Source organism: Castor canadensis, chromosome 15 (assembly GCF_047511655.1).
Source record: "Castor canadensis chromosome 15, mCasCan1.hap1v2, whole genome shotgun sequence".
Taxonomy (NCBI): Eukaryota; Metazoa; Chordata; class Mammalia; order Rodentia; family Castoridae; genus Castor; species Castor canadensis.
The window spans coordinates 2,620,066-2,639,576 of record NC_133400.1 but is presented as its reverse complement, the minus strand read 5'-3'; the positions used below and the strand labels follow the sequence as shown (position 1 = coordinate 2,639,576).

The window sequence follows — 19,511 nt, the reverse complement described above, 5'->3', positions numbered from 1 at the left end:
TGCCCACAGGGAAGACTGAACTTACTGCTTCCTGGATGTGTTGGGGACATATGACCATGGCATATGAGTTATGAACAGAAGTCACATGTGTCATCTCTGGGGTGGAAGACTTCTCGGGGTCTTCCAGGGTCAAAGAGGGTGGGCTACCTTTGTCCCCTGCCCAGATGATGGGGAAACATGGGATAACAGGCCATCTTTGAAAACCCATGCTCCTGTGTGACTTGTGTGAGCAGAGCTCCTATCAAGCTGGGTTGCCTCTGGAATTAGTTGCTGAGATGGGGTTGTTTGTTACTGCAGCCTAAACCAGCCTAGACAACTAATTGGCACATCATGGAAGCCACACAGAGCTAAATGATGACTTGGATAAATAACATGGATGTTTGAAACTATGTAGGACATGTGTCAAGTGGGCAGTACAAAGAAGTATGTAATTGATTCTCTTTAAGAAGAAACATGTGGCCTGGCAAGGTAGTGCATGCCTGCAATCCTGCTACTTGGGAAGTGGAGAGAGGAGGACAGAGGTTGGAGGCCAGCCTGGGCAAAAGCTCAAGACCCTATCTGAAAAAGAAACTAAAAAAACCAAAAGGACTGGGGGTGTGTTTCAAGTGATAGAGAGCTTGCCTAGCAAGTTCAAGTCCCTGAGTTCAATTCTCAGAAACACACACACACACACACACACACACACACAGAGAGAGAGAGAGAGAGAGAGAGAGAGAGAGAGAGAGAGCGGCACATCTTTAGTATTGTGTTTTGAAAACATCTACATTGCTGTCTTGTATCTTTATGTTAATTGTGGCAATGCTTGAGTTATAAGACAGATAAGCTCCTTAAAGAATCAGATTTAAAAAATAACTGCAAGTTGTTGTGATAAATGCCATAGCTATTTATGGTTATATTTTTAGAAACTTCCAGATGATAAGGAGAAGCGGGCACTGTGCACGTTAGATCCTCACTCAATGTAGTGCTGTGCCTTCCACAGAAAGCCTCTGCTTTGGGTCACATCTTTTTGATTTTCAGAGCAACAAAGGTGTTTTTCTCCCATTTTTTTACTTTGAAGAATTTCTAACTTACAGAAAAGTTGCAAGCACGGTACAAGGAACACCCTCATATCACAGGTTCAGTGGCCATCCATTTAGCTACACTTGTGCTACCTCTCTCCCTCCCTCTACCCCTGCCATCATTCCTCTGTCTCTCCCGCCCTCCCTTCCTTCTTGCCTTCTTTTCTCTCTCCTTCCTTTTCCCCTCTCTTCCTCCTTCCCTTCCTCCTCTCCTTCTTTCCTTCTTTTCCATGGTGCTGGGGATGGAATGCTAGGCAATTGCTCTACCACTGAGCCACACCTTCTGCTGAATGTTTTTAAAGCTGCAGGGATGATGGCGATCCGCCCTAAATATTTTGACATGTGCTTCTGAAGACTTGGACGTGTTCTTACCTGATCACATGTAACTATGGTGCACAAGATCTTAACTTTGATACAAACCATACCTCATGCACACACACTGGACTCCATTTCCTGAAATAGCCTCAAACCTGTCCTTTGTCAGTTTTAACAGTTTCCTCCGTCCAGGACTAGACTCAGCCATTAGGTTTCTCTACTGTCCTTCAGTGGACAAACCAGCCCCCACCTCCACCCCACCACACTCCACTGGCACAGGTCACTTCAACTCCTGGAAAAGCTGGACTTCTTTCATCAAGGGAGACACTTTTTGTCCCCCAAAAGGTAACTTCTAGAAGCTGAATTACAATGATGTTTAAGAAGCAGTGTTGGCTTTGTTCAACCCAACGTTCGGCTCCAACGTAGCTTTAGGAAAACTGAGACTGCGTTGCTCTCTGGCGCCTTTCCTCAGACCCCCAGGCATCTCCTGAGCAATGCTAGAAGGATGCTAGGGTGCGGGAACTGAGAGCTGTGGGAGAAGACAAGCACACCTGTCCACTTCTGGGGTTCTCTGTTCCCCCAGTGGCAGACTCCAGACCATCTGCAGGTCTCCTTTTAGGTGGAGGAGACAAGTTGTCCAACATCCCTGGGGGAAATCCAGCCTCTTGGCCATCTGAGAAGTGCAGATTCTCTTTGCTTAAAATCTCAGCGAGCTTCCCTAGAGTTCTTTTCTCCCGAGAAGTCAAAGAAATTTCTGCTTCCCAGCAGATCACGTCTTGCCACACGACAAAGCCACCGGGAAAGCGTTTGGTTTTTCACTCGCGCCCCGCACAGTTTTATCCACGTCCAGTGTTTCGAGGGCTCATTCCTGCGGTGCAATGCGACGGTGCGTCCGCAAGGTGTCAGCACCTCCATTGTAACCACCCTCCGGGCCTTCCTCCTCCGGTCATTTTTTTTTTTTTTACAGCGCAGTTTCCAGGTTGGCCTGAAGATGGCGCCAACAACCACAGAGTCGTTTTGGCGCCGCCTCCAGGTGAAGGAGCCCGGCAGCGCCCGGACCAGAAGTGACACGCGGTGGGGGAGAGAGACTTAAACATCTTTTGCCTTTTTCATCGCTTATTATGTTAGAAACACACTGAGCCCTCTGGGGCCCAATTCTGCTTTCGGCTCACTGACAACAAGGTCAGGAAGGAGGAAATCAGCAAGAAAACAGCAGTCCTCCATCCGAAATACTCTGGGAGGTTAAAGAACAGATCAGAAACACGGGTTTTGCAAAGTCCAGGTGTGTGGACGGTGCTGTTTTAATAACCTGAACAAACATCTCTCCCAGAATCCTACGAAGCAGAGAAGAAACCGAATTCCAGGAGCCAGGGAAAACGTCTCTCTGCCTCTTCTGTCTGGCTTATAGGATTTTCCCCTCCCACCTACATTTTTCTTTAGGGGAGGGGACCTTAATATCTTTGGCAACTTAAGCAAAGTCCTTTTCAGATGACATTGGTTTAAATCTGAGCTTCCTTGTAGGTACAAACGCAGGCAGAAAACTGACATTTTGGATGTTTTTTCATAGTCTTTGACGAGTTTGTTTTTTTGCCCTATGCGGTGATAAAGCGATTGCACACACCACGCACACCTCGTAAAAGCAGAGTAAATACTATTCCTTCAGGAAGCCTACAGACTGAGAAGTGTTTCTGGATCAATCGTTTCCATTTCCAGTAAAATCGTGAGAAGAACTCAGCATGCCCGTCGGGCAATTCAGGAGAAAGACACTTTTTTTGTTGTCACAGTCGTTATTATTTTTTTTAAAGACGAATGAAAAAACACTAGAGGTATTAAAAATAATAAAGCCATAGTGAAAGTCCTAGAACAAGGGGAAAGGCTAAAATCGTGCACTTGTGAGTGGAGCACTGTTGCCGGGCACCTTTATTTTACTTTGTTGCAAAAAATGGGGGGGAATTCCAAATCAGAGAAAGAATCCAGAACACCCATAAAATAGTGTTTCAAAACTAGAATACTGAAGGTGATCAGAGCCATCAGAACCTGCTTGTGTTTTCCCTTTGATTTTCGAATTCATCAGGAGCCGAGTAGAGTAGTGCACATATCTTTTCTTCTGTGCTTTTACTGAAAATGAACGAGCTGTCCCTGTCTTGCACCCACCTTTCCAAGGCTAAGCATGAGGACAGGATTCCCCAACACCCTTTTGCTGAGAATCTAGTAAGAGGCAGGGAGCAAAAAAAGGAAGCCCGAAAAACCCATGTTTTATCTGCAGTCCTCCTCCAATCCGACCCGACCAACGACTTCCAGAAAGCTTCAGACCAGCATTTGGTTTTGGCTAAGGGGTGTCCCAGGGTCTCTGGAGAAGTAAGCAAAGGGGGACCCGATTATTGGAGGTGATGAAGAAATAAGAAATCAGTCCACAAATAAACAAACTGTCCAGCGAAGGAGAAAGCTTTTGAAGGTCGAGGACCTCCGAGTCGCTCCAGGTCAGCGTTCTGGAGAATGGAATCCGGGAGTTAGCAGTGGCTTACCCAGCCCCTGACAAGAGGCCTGGTCTCCAACTCACCTGGATCAAAACTCAACAGAACCTAAAAGACTAAAATACAAATCGTCCACTTGGAGAATCTCACGGAGGCTTTGCCAGGAGCAGAGGTGGGGACTGCGCGCTGGGGTGCACAGCCGGCGTCGGCCGGAGAGGCTTCCAGGCTTCAGCCAGCGGTGCGCAGCGCTAATTGCGCGGGTCTAGGGCGCAGCCCCCGCGGAAAGCGGGCTCGGGTTTCTTCCCGCCGGGCCGAGGAGCCCGGGCGGGCGCTAGCCGGGCCAGGTGCGCTGCTGCAGCGCGTTGTTCTGGTCTTTTGGGAACGCACGAGCCGGCTGGTCAAAAGGAATCTGAATGTGGGAAAAAGGAGAGACTGAGAAGCCGGATGGTGGGCTGCAAACACCTACGCGGGAGAGGAAAGGGGCAAATGAGCCGAGTCATTTCATACTCGTCCCCAAGCCCCACAAGACTGCTCACGGTGGCGCGGGTGATTAACTGAATCCACTGCAATTTACAGGATCGATTTCGGGGACATTACCGCCTTTCTCATAACAGCCTCCGCAGCCTGACTCCTGAGGTGGGGGCCGGGGAATTTGGTTCCCATAAACCAAATTTATAGGTTCTTCTTGATGGCCCTAAACCTGGAAACGGCCTGTGGGTTACTAATTATTGTATTGAATAAGGACAACATTCAGGAGAGGCCCTTCTCATTACACCTGGCCCCCGATAATTAGGAAATCTAATTATTCTCCTCACCACTCATTAATAAGAAAAATCTGCCAGGATTTTTGCTACTTACAAGGGTTTGGGGGGGGGGCGATGCTAGCTTACCTGAATCAATTCGATTTGGTATTATTTCGAACTAAATTTTTTTCTGCAAAGAAACATTTTTTTTTGCCCTGAGCACGTGGGCCCGTTAAGAAAAATGTGATGATAAAATAAATTTTAGTAAGGTATAAGTTATTTGAAAAAAAAAAAGTCTTTTCAAGTTTAGACTGAGCTGCGGAAAAGTCTGGTATTGCGCGCTGGGTCTTAGAGCCGACGGATTCCGGCGCTCCTCGTCCTGATTGGTGCCATCTCCTCACAGCTGCCGGGTGATTGGTGCAAAGTTCCGGGAGGGGGCGTGGCCTGAGGAAAGTAAAAACTCGCTTTCAGCAAGACTTTTGAAACTTTTCCCAATCCCTAAAAGGGACTTTGCCTCTTTTTCCGAGCTCGGCAGGGCAGCCACTCTGGACCCCGGCTCGCTGACCCTCAGGGCTGCCGATTTGCTGGTGGTGGTGGTGGTGAGGGGAGGGGGGTGGTTTGGAAACCAGTCTTTTCCCTCCTAGCGCGGACCGAGAGGCCAGCCTCTGCCCACTGCGCGCGTGGCGTCCCCGCTGCGTCTCCGCCGCCCGCCGGGGCTGCCACCCTCCCGGGCCGGCGCTGCGGTCGCCCGGGGCGCGCCCTCCAGGATGCTGACCCGCCCAGCCCGCTGAGATCCAGCGCTCCTTCTCGGCCTGAGCACCGGCATCTCCTTCCTCCGCGTCGCCCCCGAGGCTTCCCGGAGCTCGGGGCTTCCCCCGCCGGCTCCCTTTCCTCTCTCGCTCTACGGCTCTCGCTCTCCAGGCCTTCCGCGCTACTCCGACCGGGTCCGTGCGCGCAGGCGGTGGAGAGCCTCTCGGACGCAGCATGCAGGCGCGCTACTCCGTGTCTGACCCCAACGCCCTGGGAGTGGTGCCCTACTTGAGCGAGCAGAATTACTACCGGGCGGCGGGCACCTACGGCGGCATGGGCAGCCCCATGGGCGTCTACTCGGGCCACCCGGAGCAATACGGCGCGGGCATGGGCCGCTCCTACGCGCCCTACCACCACCACCAGCCCGCGGCGCCCAAGGACCTGGTAAAGCCGCCCTACAGCTACATCGCGCTCATAACCATGGCGATCCAGAACGCGCCCGAGAAGAAGATCACCTTGAACGGCATCTACCAGTTCATCATGGACCGTTTCCCCTTCTACCGGGAGAACAAGCAGGGCTGGCAGAACAGCATCCGCCACAACCTCTCGCTCAACGAGTGCTTCGTCAAGGTGCCCCGCGACGACAAGAAACCTGGCAAGGGCAGCTACTGGACGCTGGACCCGGACTCCTACAACATGTTCGAGAACGGCAGCTTCCTGCGGCGCCGGCGGCGCTTCAAAAAGAAGGACGTGCCCAAGGAGAAGGAGGAGCGGGCCCACCTCAAGGAGCCGCCCCCCGCGGCGTCCAAGGGCGCCCCGGCTGGGCCCCCCCTAGCGGACGCCCCCAAAGAGACCGAGAAGAAAGTGGTGATCAAGAGCGAGGCGGCGTCGCCCACACTGCCGGTCATCACCAAGGTGGAGACCCTGAGCCCCGAGAGCGCACTGCAGGGCAGCCCGCGCAGCGCGGCCTCCACTCCCGCGGGCTCCCCCGACGGCTCGCTGCCCGAGCATCACGCAGCGGCGCCCAACGGGCTGCCCGGCTTCAGCGTGGAGACCATCATGACGCTGCGAACGTCGCCGCCGGGTGGAGAGCTGAGCCCCGCGGCCGGGCGCGCGGGCCTGGTGGTGCCGCCGCTGTCGCTGCCCTACGCCGCCGCGCCGCCCGCCGCCTACGGCCAGCCGTGCGCGCAGGGCTTGGAGGCGGGGGGCTCCGGGGGCTACCAGTGCAGCATGCGTGCCATGAGCCTGTACACCGGGGCCGAGCGGCCGGCGCACATGTGCGTCCCGCCTGCCCTGGACGAGGCCCTGACGGACCACTCCAGCGGCCCCGCGTCGCCGTTGAGCGCTCTCAACCTCGCCGCCGGCCAGGAGGGCGCGCTCGCTGCCGTGGGCCACCATCACCAGCACCACGGCCACCACCATCCGCCGGCGCCGCCGCCGCCCCCGCCGGCTCCCCAGCCCCAGCCGGCACCGCAGCCCGGCGCTGCCGCGGCCCAGGCGGCCTCTTGGTATCTTAACCACAGCGGGGACCTGAACCACCTCCCCGGCCACACGTTCGCCGCCCAGCAGCAAACTTTCCCCAATGTCCGGGAGATGTTCAACTCCCACCGGCTGGGCATTGAAAACTCGACCCTCGGGGAGTCCTCGGTGAGCAATTCGAGCTGTCAGTTGCCCTACAGAGCCACGCCATCCCTGTACCGCCACGCAGCCCCCTACTCCTACGACTGCACGAAGTACTGACGCGCCCCAGCCTTCCCCCTGGTCCAGGCCTGCGCAGGCTTCGCCTCCCAGATGCGACCCTCTCAGACAGTCAAGGCTGCAGAGACAGAGGCGCAAAAAGAAACAGAATGTGTCTACTTTCTCAGACGTGGGAGCAGAGAGCATGCTCGCCAGCCCTCCTTCGTCTGGGAAGCCTGCAGGTAACTAATCCGCCGCCCAGTTCCTGGGATCCCAGGAAGGCCCTGTAAAGGGAAGCAGCCCAGCCAAATGAATCCTGATTTTTAAATGCCCCCCCCCCCAACCAGGATGCTGTGCTATGCTCCACTGGGGTTCAAAGATTAAGTTATGGACCAAATCCCATAGCGACCCATTGGTGACTTTCTGAAGAGCCTCCCCATAGCTGTTCGAGGTCTCTATAGAAAATGTATGTGCTGTGTGTAATTTTAAACTCCTCTAACTGTGCTGTAAAAATGTGTGGATTTGTAATCAGGCTATTTTTTGTTGTTCAGAGCCATTAATATAATATTTAAAGTTGAGTTCACTGGATAATTTTTCATCTTGCCCAACCATTTCTGCCAAATTGAATTTAAGAAACCTAGGTGGGGTTTTCCCCTTCTGTACAATTATGAGATATAATTCTTTACCCAGTTGTAGGTCTTTTACAAAACAAGAAAATAATTTATTTTTTTGTTGGTGGTTAAAGAAGTATCTGATACTTTTTATTTACAAAGGATGATGGTTTCTGTATGGTAGATGCCACCCTGAGTATTCTTAAAAGAAAAAAATACTTAAAAATTTTAACTTCCTCTGTGTTTGTCTTATGTGGTCTTAATTGTTGTATTTACCTTAAAATAAATCCATGTTGTTTTTCTGCCCAAAGTTCGGACAGTGTGTTTGTGTTCTTCCATTTTTAAAAAAACAAGGCGTGGCAAACCCACCTGTTGTGATTATTTTTTAGTACAGGTGGTGGCTGTACTGGTAGACACATATAGGTCATCATCACAGAACAGGACCATGTCTTGTCTTTTTCAGTGATAGAAAAGTCTTTTGATTAATCAAATCATCCCACCCCGGGATTTTTTTTTCCTCAAGGCAATCTGAAAAACTGCCTCCATGGACAGAGCTGCCTGAGGGACCGTGAGCAGGTCACTCGCTGTAATGCATTCTGTTAAATGCAGAAAAACATGCCAATTGTCAAAACAAACCAGTGCCACTCCATCTCAATACCCAGCTGTCCCTAATTTAGGAGGCAAAGGAGAGGAAGGATAAACATTCCCCTTTTGCCAGTTGCAATCGCAGGGGAAGTCCTGACTTCCCTCAATTTCCTAAAATGCGGGCTTCCTTGCCCATGTCAGTGGGTTTCCAGAGAAGAATTTGAACTGGGCTGTAGGGGTCTGAGAGGGATTGGTTCTCTAGGGTTTAAAGTATGTCCTTCAGTGGCCTGACTAGAGGTGAATTCAGACACTTTGCTTCCAGTTTGCTTCCTGAATTCTCACTCCATCACAGTAAAAACACTTAAAGCTTCGTTGCCCCTTGAAAATAATTTATGATGCCTTTAGAGTTCTAAATGTATCAATTTTTCATTATGCTAAATATTAAGGGATTATTTTTCTTTTCAGCTTTGATATCTCCTCTTTTAAAAAAATTTTTTTGATAGCAACATAGCCTTGTGAAATGTAGCTGGGGAAATGGCTTATCTGTTCAACTAGCAGAAGCCTACAACTCCCCTGCTGGCCTGTGCGTGTGAATTTGGGGACCCAGCTTCACCAATTCCCATCCTAGCAGGTGAGCTGTACTTTGCCAACTAGGTTTCTTGTGAAGGTAACATTTCAGGTGACATGGACTTTGCTTGGTGCAGTGGTGGCACATGAACCTGGATGTTGTATGGTTAAACTGGCATTTTAACTCTATGCTATTTGAAATAGAATTAGGGGGAAATTGAAGCATAAAAATTCTCCCCACGGGTACAAAACAGATTTCTTGAATCTGTGGTCCCTGAGGGAGGTGGCGAGTGTGTAAGACTTAAAAGGCTGCATTTTATTCCTTTTCATAAAGTGGGGATCTGACTTCGTGCAGGCCCCAGGCCGGGCGGCTTTGGTTCAGTGAGGTGGCTAAGGAAGGGGCCCTCTCTGAGCTGTGGCATTAGGTGGCCGATCTCCAAGCCACTTGCCCCGGGGAGAACTGGTCTGCTCCAGACCCCAAGTGGACTGGCTTTCTTCTTCTCCGAATGTTCAAGGAGTCCTCCCAGAAAGCTCACCCCTCATTTTAACATTTGGAACACTTGCTGCTCTGCGAAGTCCTGAGAAACGGGAAGTGAGGAGCAAGAGAGGCGGGACAGAGAGGGATGGAAGACACCACGCTGCTGTAACCGCCCTGAGCTTTCCTGCCTTTTGGGAAGGCTTCTTAAAGAAGTCCCCGCTGCGAGCGGGTCTCTGGAGAAGTTCTCCCCTCAAAGCCGTGCAATCCATAGCAAAGGGTCTTTCATACCTCTGGGAAATTGGGCAACTAGGGGTCCTATCTGGAGTTTTATTTAGGCCTCTGGGGGTGGTAGAGTGGGGAGCCCGGCCCCTGTGTTGTCTGGGTGCTTGGGGCTCTCCCCGAACCCGAAAACTTTTCCTCAATCAGAAGCTTAGGACACCGTGACAGGCGAGGGTAAGTGTCACAGAGCAGAGCGGGGCCCAGTACTGCGCGACCAGCGCTCAGAGCTCATATCAGCCCGGCCTTCCTCCGGCCAGGCGCGGTCCCCGGCCTGGGGACTTAGCGGCCTCTGCTCCAGCTGCGCAGGAAGATCCGCGCAGTCGTGCGCCTTGAGCCCCGCGGAACCTAAACGTCTGCCCGGCTGTCTTGCGCGTCTTTGGGGCCACCTTGGGCGTCTGCTACCCGTCGCTCTAAGACCTCTTTGGCAACACAGGCACCTACTCATCGTCTTTCTTTGGCCTCTCCGTCCTTGACAAACCTATGATATTCCGATATTCCGGGAAAAGGAGAAAGGAGGACGGGGATGGAAGGGTTGGAGTGCACACCCCAAGCTGCCTGCCTCCGTGCAGGGGGTGGCTGCATGGGCCACGCAAACACAGTTTGCACAAAGCTGACAACCATGTTCCTTCTTGAGCCAGTAGAAGATGCAGCTGGGCAGATCTCAAAGATACTGAAATAAAATGAAAGCAACTCCAATACATGGGCAGAGAGAGACCTTTTGTGTAGGGTTAGTTAACCTTGCATCCCCAGCTGATCTTGGCTGGTTGGACTGTGACTAACCTGCATCCCATTGTGACAGACATGGGTCCTTTGGAGGTTGCTGGTGGGTTCTAAGAAGCCCTCACACTCCCAGCCTGCAGAGAGAGACCGTAGCTGGATGAGCCCTCCACAGTTGCTTCTTGTAAGACCCCAACCTCTCAGTTTTTAGGAAGAGGGCCTGCCTATGTCATGCCATACCCAGGCCTCTCCCAGAACCAGCTTGGATCTGCAGCCAGGTGGCTCTCACTGCCTCCAGCTCAGGTTGCTTTTCCTCCCCGCAGATACAAATTCTGCAGGGACTTGTGTCCTGAATTGCATGAGTATAGGAATTTGAAGACCACATTTTGATGCTTGAGCCTCTTTCCTTTTCTGGCCTCTTTGTATCTATGACGTGAACAGGTAGTCAGACCACCCTACGCATTCTATCTGGGCATAGCCAGGGCTCCAGTGATGGACCCTGGCTTATCCCATCACCATCCCCCCATCTAAAAGAAATGAAGATCAGAAGTTAGAGGGAAAAGAAGATGAAGGGTCCTGGAAACGTCACTGCTTGGCTCATAAATCATCTTTTGGGATCCTCTCTTCCTATTGCCCCACCACTGCCTGGAGGTCGCTGCCAGCACTGGGAGAGGCTGGTGACTGCACTCAGTGCAGAAAGAAGAGTCCAGCTCCCCCATGAAAAGGAGCTCTAGCTCAACAATGATGTCTCTCCCTCTTCATCCCCACTCCCAAATCCAAAAGAGGGAGAAGGGGTCTTTGGGCAGTTGCTGAGTTGACTGGAAACAGAGACACAGAAAAAGACATGCTTTGGTACATGGGGAATGCCTCTCAAGAAGGCACTGGGGCCCCCAGCCCACACCTGGCTCCCAGAGCCCTTGTCCTTCATGGGTATCCGTGACTGGACACTCTGATCTGACTGGTGGACTGAAGGTGGGTAAGTAGGGGTTCTGAGATTCTATATCTTAGGTGCGGCTCCACTAGGAATGGGGTGGCTGTCGGTCAGGTCCGGTTCCTCTTGTGTCAGGTGGGGGCACAGGCTGGGTCAGAGCCATCCAGGGGCTGCCTCTCCCTCCCCAGGGCCATTTTACTCCACATATTTGAAATACTTTCCCAAACTTTGAGCCGCATTCCCTGCCCGCCTCTTGCTTTCCTGGCCTCAGCTCATCAAGGCGTTAGAAATGTTTGCTTTTTGACATAGGCATGCAAGGAAGTGGATGGAATGTTTCAGGGGCTTTTGGAAGGCTGGCAGCAACCATAGGGGACAGTCCCTGTGCCTGGGAAGATGCCACCCACCTTTAACTTGTGCCAGCCTTCTTACTTTCCTGCTCCTCAGCAAATGAAAGCAGAGTTGAGCATGTCTCTTTGGGTGCTGTCTGTTTTTATTTGCAAATGTCAGGATTGTAGGGTCTTCATTTGGGCTTCATCCTGTGAGTGTATGCAGACACAGGATGGAGGGAGGGGTGGGTTAACAAGGGTGCTGGTGTCCCAGGCACCATTAAGAGATAGAGATGGCTAGCAGGAGGCTTCTGCCCTTCCGGACCTGGGATATAGCTCAGGTCTGGTAAGTAGACCTCAGTCTCTGGTCACCCTTGCCATTATGATCAAGGAAACCCCTCCAACCCCTCTGATCCATACAGCTGCAGCACTGTGACTTACCTCTCCTGCAGCTCTCTAGCCCTAGCTGCCACCCTATCTTGAGTTACTTTATACCTGTCTTCCCACCCCCACCCCAGCGCAGTCACTCTCTAAGGCCCAGTTCACAAAATCAGCTCGGCCCATCAACGGACTAAAGAAGGTTCACACATGACCTCCAGGCCAATTTCACAACTGAAAAAAAAAAAAAAGAAGATAGGCTAATGTAATGGGATTTTCATGAGGACTGAAGACCCTAACACCAACACTGCACCCTGAGAATAGAAAGGACTCACTGTCAGCTGGGACGACTCCCCCAAGAACCGAGCAGAAAGGACTCTTTGGTCTCAGTTGGCTGCATCTGTCAGGCCACACTTTGGGCAGGCAGAGGGTGCGCCCTAACACCCTCATTTGGAGCCTTTCAACCATTTCTGGGAATGAGGTGAGCTATAAATAAGTGCACCATTTGGAAACCCCACCCGGCTCTCTGGGCCCAACTTGGCATCAGCTGACCAGGCCCAGCGGCCATTACCTTCGTGTGTCCTGGCCCCATCCCCTCTCCCAAGAGAGCAAGACCCCCCTCCCTCAGCTTTTTTCAAGGGGGAAGGGGAGGGTGTGTCGTCCTGGATTTGTGAGGACTCTGGGGTCTCTTGGAGCTTCCAGCAATGGGAAGGGTATTCCTTCTCTTTCTTCTCTGCTCTTCTCTTCTCTTCTTTCTACCTCCTACCTACCTCTGTCTCTACCCATCTCTGTCTGCCCCTGATGCCAGACCCCAGAACACCAGTGTTTGGAGGAGGATCCTGTGACTTCTGATTTTCTTCTGTGCCATATCTCCATGTTTTTGCAGTGTTCTGTGTGAGTCTCAGTATTGCTATTTGGAAAATGGGTGGATCCTTCAGACCTGTCTTTCAGAGATGCTGTAAAGGACACTCAGGGTAGCTTTTATAATGTGCTTGCTTTTCTTCCTCATGGGAGACTCAAGGTAAGTTAGTGAACTGGAGCTTCAGCTTCCTGGTCCCAAAAATGGGAGTGATAAAGGTTTCCAGTTAAGAGTTGCTGTAAGGATGGAATGACTTAATAATAACACTCGGAACAATGCCAGCACACAGAAGTGTCCAATTGATTTTAGTGATTAATATCATTATCATGTTTGTCCCTAGTGTCTTTAGGTCATCAGAAAGGTGACTGGTTGTCTTGCATCTTTCCATCCCCATCCCTGCTCTTCTGAAAGATATTGCACGTAGACGATATACACATCATTGCTGTGTAGGGCACACAGCTTCTCAACTGTCTTCACATGTGGAAAAGGGATGTGGATATTAGGAAAGATGACAGGGAGGATCCTTAACTTGACCTCAGCTTTGTACTTTCCTGGGGCAAGGGCAGGATGGATGCCTTGGAGGGTTGTGAGCAGCTCCTGGCTCTCACCCCTCACCTTTTGGGCTCTGAGCCTCCCAGAAGAGCACACATCCCCCTTGTGCCAGGGCTGGGAATGGTGCTGTCTGCCTGCATCCCACGTGGGAAACCCAATGTCTGCTCCAGCAGAATTGGAAACCTCAACAGTCAGGAGCATTTTGGCTAGCGGGAGGTCTCAGGGCTTTCTGGCAGGCTGGGAGATGCCTCCCACCAACTGACTTTGGAGAGGACCCGTTTTTTCTGGGATCTGGAGACTTAGGAATCTGCAAGGAACTTCTGGTGTCTTGGGGAAACCAAGTGGGTGTCTGGCCTTTTGGGGACACCCACTCCTCACGTCTACGTCCCAGGCTTTGCAGCCCCTCATCTGGCCTCCTCTCTGTCCTCGGCCACCTGAGCTTCCGCACGAGGGCGCATCCGCTCTCGGACTTTAGGGCCTTGTTCTTTGCACTCCCCGGAAATGCGGAAAAATGGCCCAGCGCGGGGTTTCTTCCAACAGCAGTCCCTCTCCGGCTCAAGTTACAAACTCTTCACCTGGGCACCCAGGCATTTTGCCTGCCAGGAAACGGGCTGAGGCCGGAGCCTCCTGGAGACATTGCAAACTTGTGCCATCGCGCGGAGCTGGGCGTGCGCCTCCAAACTGCTAGCAGAACTCGGGTGTTTTTTGGGTTTTTTTTTTCCCTTTACTATCGGTGCCCCGCCCACCAGTCTCGCGTGTCTCCGCCCGCCTCCAGCCCATGCCCAAATTGGGAGGTGTTTATTATTGCATGGATTCAAGATTGGATTTGCCTTAGAGTTTGGAAGACGCGCCGGGTCGGCGCGCAGTTTCGGGAGAGTCAGGAATGTGCGCGCTGGACTTCGGGTGCCTGGGAAGCTCCGGAAGGAGCTGCGGTGTGAGGGAGGAGGTTGCATCGTGACACCGGTTTGTCTCTTAGTCTGGTTCTGTTAAAGCGGAGCACAGAGGCTGGATCGGGCCAAACTTGGGCTTGCTGGTGGCGCGCTGATCCGAGGGGCTGGGTGACCCTGGGTCTTGGCAACCCCTGAGATCTCAAAGGCGCGAGCATTGAGGCTCTCTTTTCACTCCAGGATTGACAGGGGGTGCACCGGTGAGAGTGAGGGATGCAGAGAGGACAACGCCCGCCCCCTTGGGGAGAAGGTCACCCCCAGGACCTAGGCCTGCCAGGCTGGGCTGCGCGCACAGCTTAAGTTACAAATGTGGCTCCAAGTTGGAAGACCCGGACGTGTCCCAGGGCGTGTCCTGGTGCTCCCTCAGGCGGGGCTCGCATCCAAACCGGTTTTTCGACTCTTGATTGCGACTTCCTTTTCGGTATTTCAAGCTTACCCACTTTCCTGCGGTCTGTTTATTCCACAGGTAGTATACTTCCAGAACTCCCAAACACTTGGGTTATTTTCTGGATTCCTTATTTTGGAGTGCGAAGCTACCGTCCTTCGGGGGCAGCGGCAGGACACCTCCGCCCCGCATTGGTGCGCTTGTAATGTCTCTCCCCCTCCAGCAGTGGCGGTGGCGGTGGGCCGTTTCTACACCCACCTGCCACCCTTCCCCCTCCCTTTCCTTTGGCATCACCCCAGCACTTACTCATGAAACGCTAATTCAGTTATCCTCAGTGTTTTCTTTTTCCTTTAAAAGAATACTCTGCAGAGATCATAAACAGGAACTGGTCACGCTACATGCACGCCCCCCCCCCACCTCCTCAGCAGAGTGGGGGGAAGACAACCCCTTTGGAACCGGTATCATTCATGATTTTTGATTGAAAGCTTGATGTATCTAAATGTAAAATGAGACTGATGTGGGGGGTGCTTGCACCCGAGGGTGGAGGGTGGGGGTAGAGGCAGCAGGCTTCCCAAATGCTTCATGTAAGCAGTGGCCAGCTGCGTGCACTTGTAAAGTTGTTATAACCCCCCTCCTTGTTATAAACAGGAAGGTACAGAATATAAAGCGAAAGACCAGCATTCACAAATACCAGCTCTCCTCGCCAGCTGCCAAGTTCCCCTTTTATGGTGTTCACTGCTTGCAACCTTAGCCCCACCAGAAAGACCTTCGTTTTGCCCTATTCTCCAAAAGGGCTTCTTTTCATATCTTCAACGGAGCCATGGACCAGGCACCACGTCCCTCTCCAGCTCCCAGGGTGCACTCTGCCTTCCATGCCAGAGAGGCTGGCTCCTGGGGTCCTCTCCTCAGGAGTCCATTCCTTGGGCTACTAGGCCCTCCATCGGGTGAGTCCAGCATCTCTTTAGGGAGGGCTGCATGCCCCAAACATTTTTATGGGAGAAAAGACCTTCTGTGGGAGGCTCAGGGTTATGGGCTCCCCTCGACCAGCAGTAAAACTCGCCCCCCATCTCCATCCCTTCTTCCTGGCCCAGCAGATCCAGCTCTGAGCCAACCCGTCCACATCCTGCCTCCCTGACCGTGTGTGCTTACAGCGTCAAGGGGTGGACGTGATATTTCAAACATCAGATCAGTGCGTTTATATATTGGGTGCCCGGAAATTTTTCCAAATAAACACAGCTTGATTCAACTTGGGTGGGCGGACTTATCAACAGACTAATTCTATAAACAAATGAAGGAATAGCCCCGAAACCGATTGGCTGGTATCAAAAAGACACGTGGAGGGAAAAGCTAGGACTTTTTCAGCAATGAAATTTTAATTAATGTGGGTGGGCTGAGAACACAACGAGTGTTTATCATAGACAATTTATTTTCCAGCGCTAAGTCAACATATAATAGCAAACTTACAACAATTATTTAACATTTTTAAAGCCATGAAGAAGGGACAGAGCGCTCAGAGGCCCGGGAGAGCGGCTGAGCGGAGGGCTGACGCACGGCGGGCTCCCCGGGAGGGCCCTTGCGGCGCGGGGCGCAGTCCCTAAGCCGCCGGGTCGCCTGCGTCGCTGGGAACGCAGCGCAGGCTCTGGCTCGCCATGAACCACCTATTCAGTCCCCGGCTGCCTGCCCTGGCTGCCTCGCCCATGCTCTATCTGTACGGCCCCGAGAGACCCGGGCTGCCCCTGGCCTTCGCCCCCGCGGCTGCTCTGGCTGCCTCGGGCCGAGCGGAGCCCCCCCAGAAGCCACCGTACAGCTACATTGCGCTTATAGCCATGGCGATCCAGGACGCGCCGGAGCAGAGGGTCACCCTCAACGGCATCTACCAGTTCATCATGGACCGCTTCCCCTTCTACCACGACAACCGGCAGGGCTGGCAGAACAGCATCCGCCACAACCTCTCGCTCAACGACTGCTTCGTCAAGGTGCCCCGCGAGAAAGGGCGGCCGGGCAAGGGCAGCTACTGGACGCTGGACCCTCGCTGCTTGGATATGTTCGAGAATGGCAACTACCGGCGCCGGAAGAGGAAGCCCAAGCCGGGCGCGGGGCCCCCGGAGGCCAAGCGGCCCCGCGCTGAGCTGCAGGAGCGCGGCGGCGCAGGGGAGCAGCAGGAGGAGGGGAGCCCGGCCGGGGACCCAGTGATCCCCACCCACGAGGGCGCAGCCGAGCGTCCCTTGCCTCTTCCGGATGGCCCCTCTCGGCCCGAGGTCCTCCACTGGTCAGGCTCTGAGCCCGGGATCAAGGATGCGGGCGACGCAGTTCAGGGCGCAGCGATGGTGGAGGTCCCCCAGCCAGCGCGCACAGAGGCTGGCCCGGGGTCCCCTCCGCGCCCCGCCTCCCGCAGCTCTCCAAAGAATTCCGACAAGTCTAAGAGCTTCAGCATCGACAGCATCCTGTCTGGGAGACAGGGCCAGAAGCCGGCTGGAGGGGGCGAGGTCCAGGGGGTCGCCAAGCCGGGGCCCTGCGGCGGGCTGGGCGCCTCGCTTTTGGCTGCCTCCTCCAGCCTTCGGCCGCCATTCAACGCCTCTCTGATGCTTGACCCGCACGTCCAGGGCGGTTTTTACCAGCTGGGGATCCCTTTCCTCTCCTATTTCCCCCTGCAGCTTCAGGACGCGGTGTTTCACTTCCACTAAATCATCAGTGGCGCGGCTCTTCCCTGCACTGGCTGGAGCCTCCTCAGAGCCACCGACCGCGGGTCTCATCCCGAGGGAAGGCGGCGCTTTCTTTTTAAAATGATCTTTGCTAGGGTCGAAGTGTGGGTTTTGAGTAGCGTTGCCAACCTCTGCGCATAGTGGACAACCTTCTTCTGCCTCCCCCGAAGTGGACTTACCCGGCAACAGGGAGCCGTTTTGCAGGGTTCAAAGACCCATCCCCGCCGGGGGACTTGGCCATCAAACACCCCCTCCCCATGGGTCCTGCGTGTCCGGAGGACAAGACTTACAGACACAGTGATCGTTTCCACTTATAGCCACTGTCTGACCATCGCAGGCTCGGTGGTCACTGTATGGCACAGGCCTTGGTGTTGAGCCCCTCTGGGTGATGGGCATTCACAGCTGGGTTTGTTCCCCAAGTCCAGCTTAGGGGGCTCTCAGGATGACCCCTGGTCTTCAGGTGCTGGGGGAGATGTAGGGCCTTGTTAGCATTCAAGATGAAAGTTAAGGTGGAGAAACCACAGAGAGCCATAACACTTTTATTTTAAATAGGGGATTTTTTTTTCTCTTACGTTGTTCTAGGCAGTAAAAGGAAAGTGTTTCATTCTTTGCCCAAATATTTGGCTGTTTTTACTATAGCAAGTAGTAGCTGCTATTAAGGTGCGCCCTATATCATACAGCCCTATATCATTTTGCTGCGTTGTGGTAGCCGGTTTAATGCTTGCTTCATATCTATGACCCAGAATAGCCAGCCCTGCCTTTTGCTTTTCTTTTTTAAGGGTTCAACAGATTTCGGGGGACTCAGGAAGGTGTGAGAGGGAGGGAATATGCTTCAGACAATGTCAAATTTCTTGAGTTCCTTGGTTTTAAAAGGATCTATGTTTGGGTTTTCCTCCAAACATCTTCCAGAATCATGCAATGAAGGAACCGCATTTATTAAGAAAAGTTGGGTGAAACAAACAAAACGCAGATTGAAGGAGAGCTTTTAATGTTGAGAGAGGAGAGGGACTTTTGGGTGTCTGGGGAAGGTGCCCTTCCAGGTGCCAAAGAACAAGAGGCTTGAAGGAGAATTTGCTGAGACACCCCCAGCCTGGGCATCCCCAGTTGGCAACTGCGCCCCTCCCAGGCCTGCCTGGAGGCTCAGGTGACAGGAACACCTTACCTAGTGTGGCAGCAACAAAGATCTGAGATTTTCACTTCAGCCCAGCTGCAAACTTTGGGGAAAACCCTTTCAGATTCTTAGGGCATCTCTGTTCTGGGTATGTCTGTTGGGGCTCTCTTGTGGATTCTGAAACTCAGTTTCCTCAACCTCCAAGGGTCTTTAATTTTAATAGTTGTAGGAAAGGTAGAAAAATTAATGAATTCTCAGAAGCAGGCTGAGAGAGGGCGTCAAAATAACTTTTTCATATTTCCCAGGACTTGTGTAAAAACGATTATGAACTACGGAGAGGGCTTTTGAAAGGACATTTCCAGAGGCACAACAGCCTAACAATTAGTGAACGCAGAGTTGGCTTTCTGAATAGTCACTCCTGCAGCTGTCCTGAAACACATGCTCCTGACCCATACTTGGTTCCAGGATTGGGTTCTACCCAAGCTGGTGGGAAGACCTGTGAGCTGCAGTGCCTTAGGTTTGAAGAACTCTCTGAGCCTCCAGTGGAGAGGTCCCAGGCTCACCACGATTAACTTAAAATGTAGCAGAAGGGCTGTCACTGGATATTTTGTTATCCCAAACTCTCAGCCTCTGTGAATAAAGGTTGTTTTTTCATTAACCTCTCAGTGACTGGTTCAGTGGATTACTAGGGAAATAAACAAACAGTGCGGCAGGGGAGAAGAACGGGATTATGGGGAATCATGTCAGCATCCCCCCCCCCCTCTGGCTTGTGAGGGGATTAAAGACAGGCTGCAGGGAAGCTGTGGGCACACCACTGAGCCCTGGAAATGCCGAAATGCCAGAAAGTAGGACGAACAGTTTAGCTGTGTTGGATGTTTGTAATTTTTCTTTTTCCTTTGTGTGTTTGATATGCTGTCTTATGTGTTTTGTTAATTTGTGACAACTGTTCTTTGAAGAAGCAAATAATTTAATACTGATTTTTTTAAAAGATAGCATTTTAAATTTACAATAAATTAAAAAAAAACTATCGCAAGGACAGTATTTTTTAAGGCACAGGAAATTCTAG

General features: G+C 52.4%; 2 protein-coding genes across 7 annotated transcripts; both read left to right on the top strand.

Annotated features, from left to right (window-relative positions):
- The first annotated feature begins 5,100 nt into the window (after positions 1-5,100).
- On the top strand, positions 5,101-9,143 carry Foxc2 (forkhead box C2). Its single transcript, XM_020159371.2, has one exon. The coding sequence runs from the start codon at positions 5,575-5,577 to the stop codon at positions 7,078-7,080; it is 1,506 nt and encodes a 501-aa protein (XP_020014960.1). The 5' UTR covers positions 5,101-5,574; the 3' UTR covers positions 7,081-9,143.
- A 4,148-nt stretch (positions 9,144-13,291) lies between these two features.
- Foxl1 (forkhead box L1) lies at positions 13,292-19,103 on the top strand. Of its 6 annotated transcripts, none has more exons than XM_074055522.1 (3): positions 13,292-14,263; positions 14,714-15,576; positions 15,727-19,103. In XM_074055522.1, exon 3 carries the CDS (start codon positions 16,282-16,284, stop codon positions 17,314-17,316), a length of 1,035 nt encoding a protein of 344 aa, XP_073911623.1. In that variant the 5' UTR covers positions 13,292-14,263; positions 14,714-15,576; positions 15,727-16,281; the 3' UTR covers positions 17,317-19,103. The 6 variants fall into 6 exon arrangements, with proteins under 6 accessions (XP_073911623.1, XP_073911621.1, XP_073911622.1 ...); XM_074055520.1 differs by having other exon boundaries at positions 14,428-15,576; XM_074055521.1 differs by having other exon boundaries at positions 13,292-14,668; positions 15,281-15,576.
- The last annotated feature ends 408 nt before the right edge of the window (positions 19,104-19,511 follow it).

Bases quoted from the DNA above. Each gene is read 5' to 3' on its own strand.
- Foxc2 (XM_020159371.2), top strand. From the start codon at position 5,575: ATGCAGGCGCGCTACTCCGTGTCTGACCCCAACGCCCTGGGAGTGGTG.
- Foxl1 (XM_074055522.1), top strand. From the start codon at position 16,282: ATGAACCACCTATTCAGTCCCCGGCTGCCTGCCCTGGCTGCCTCGCCC.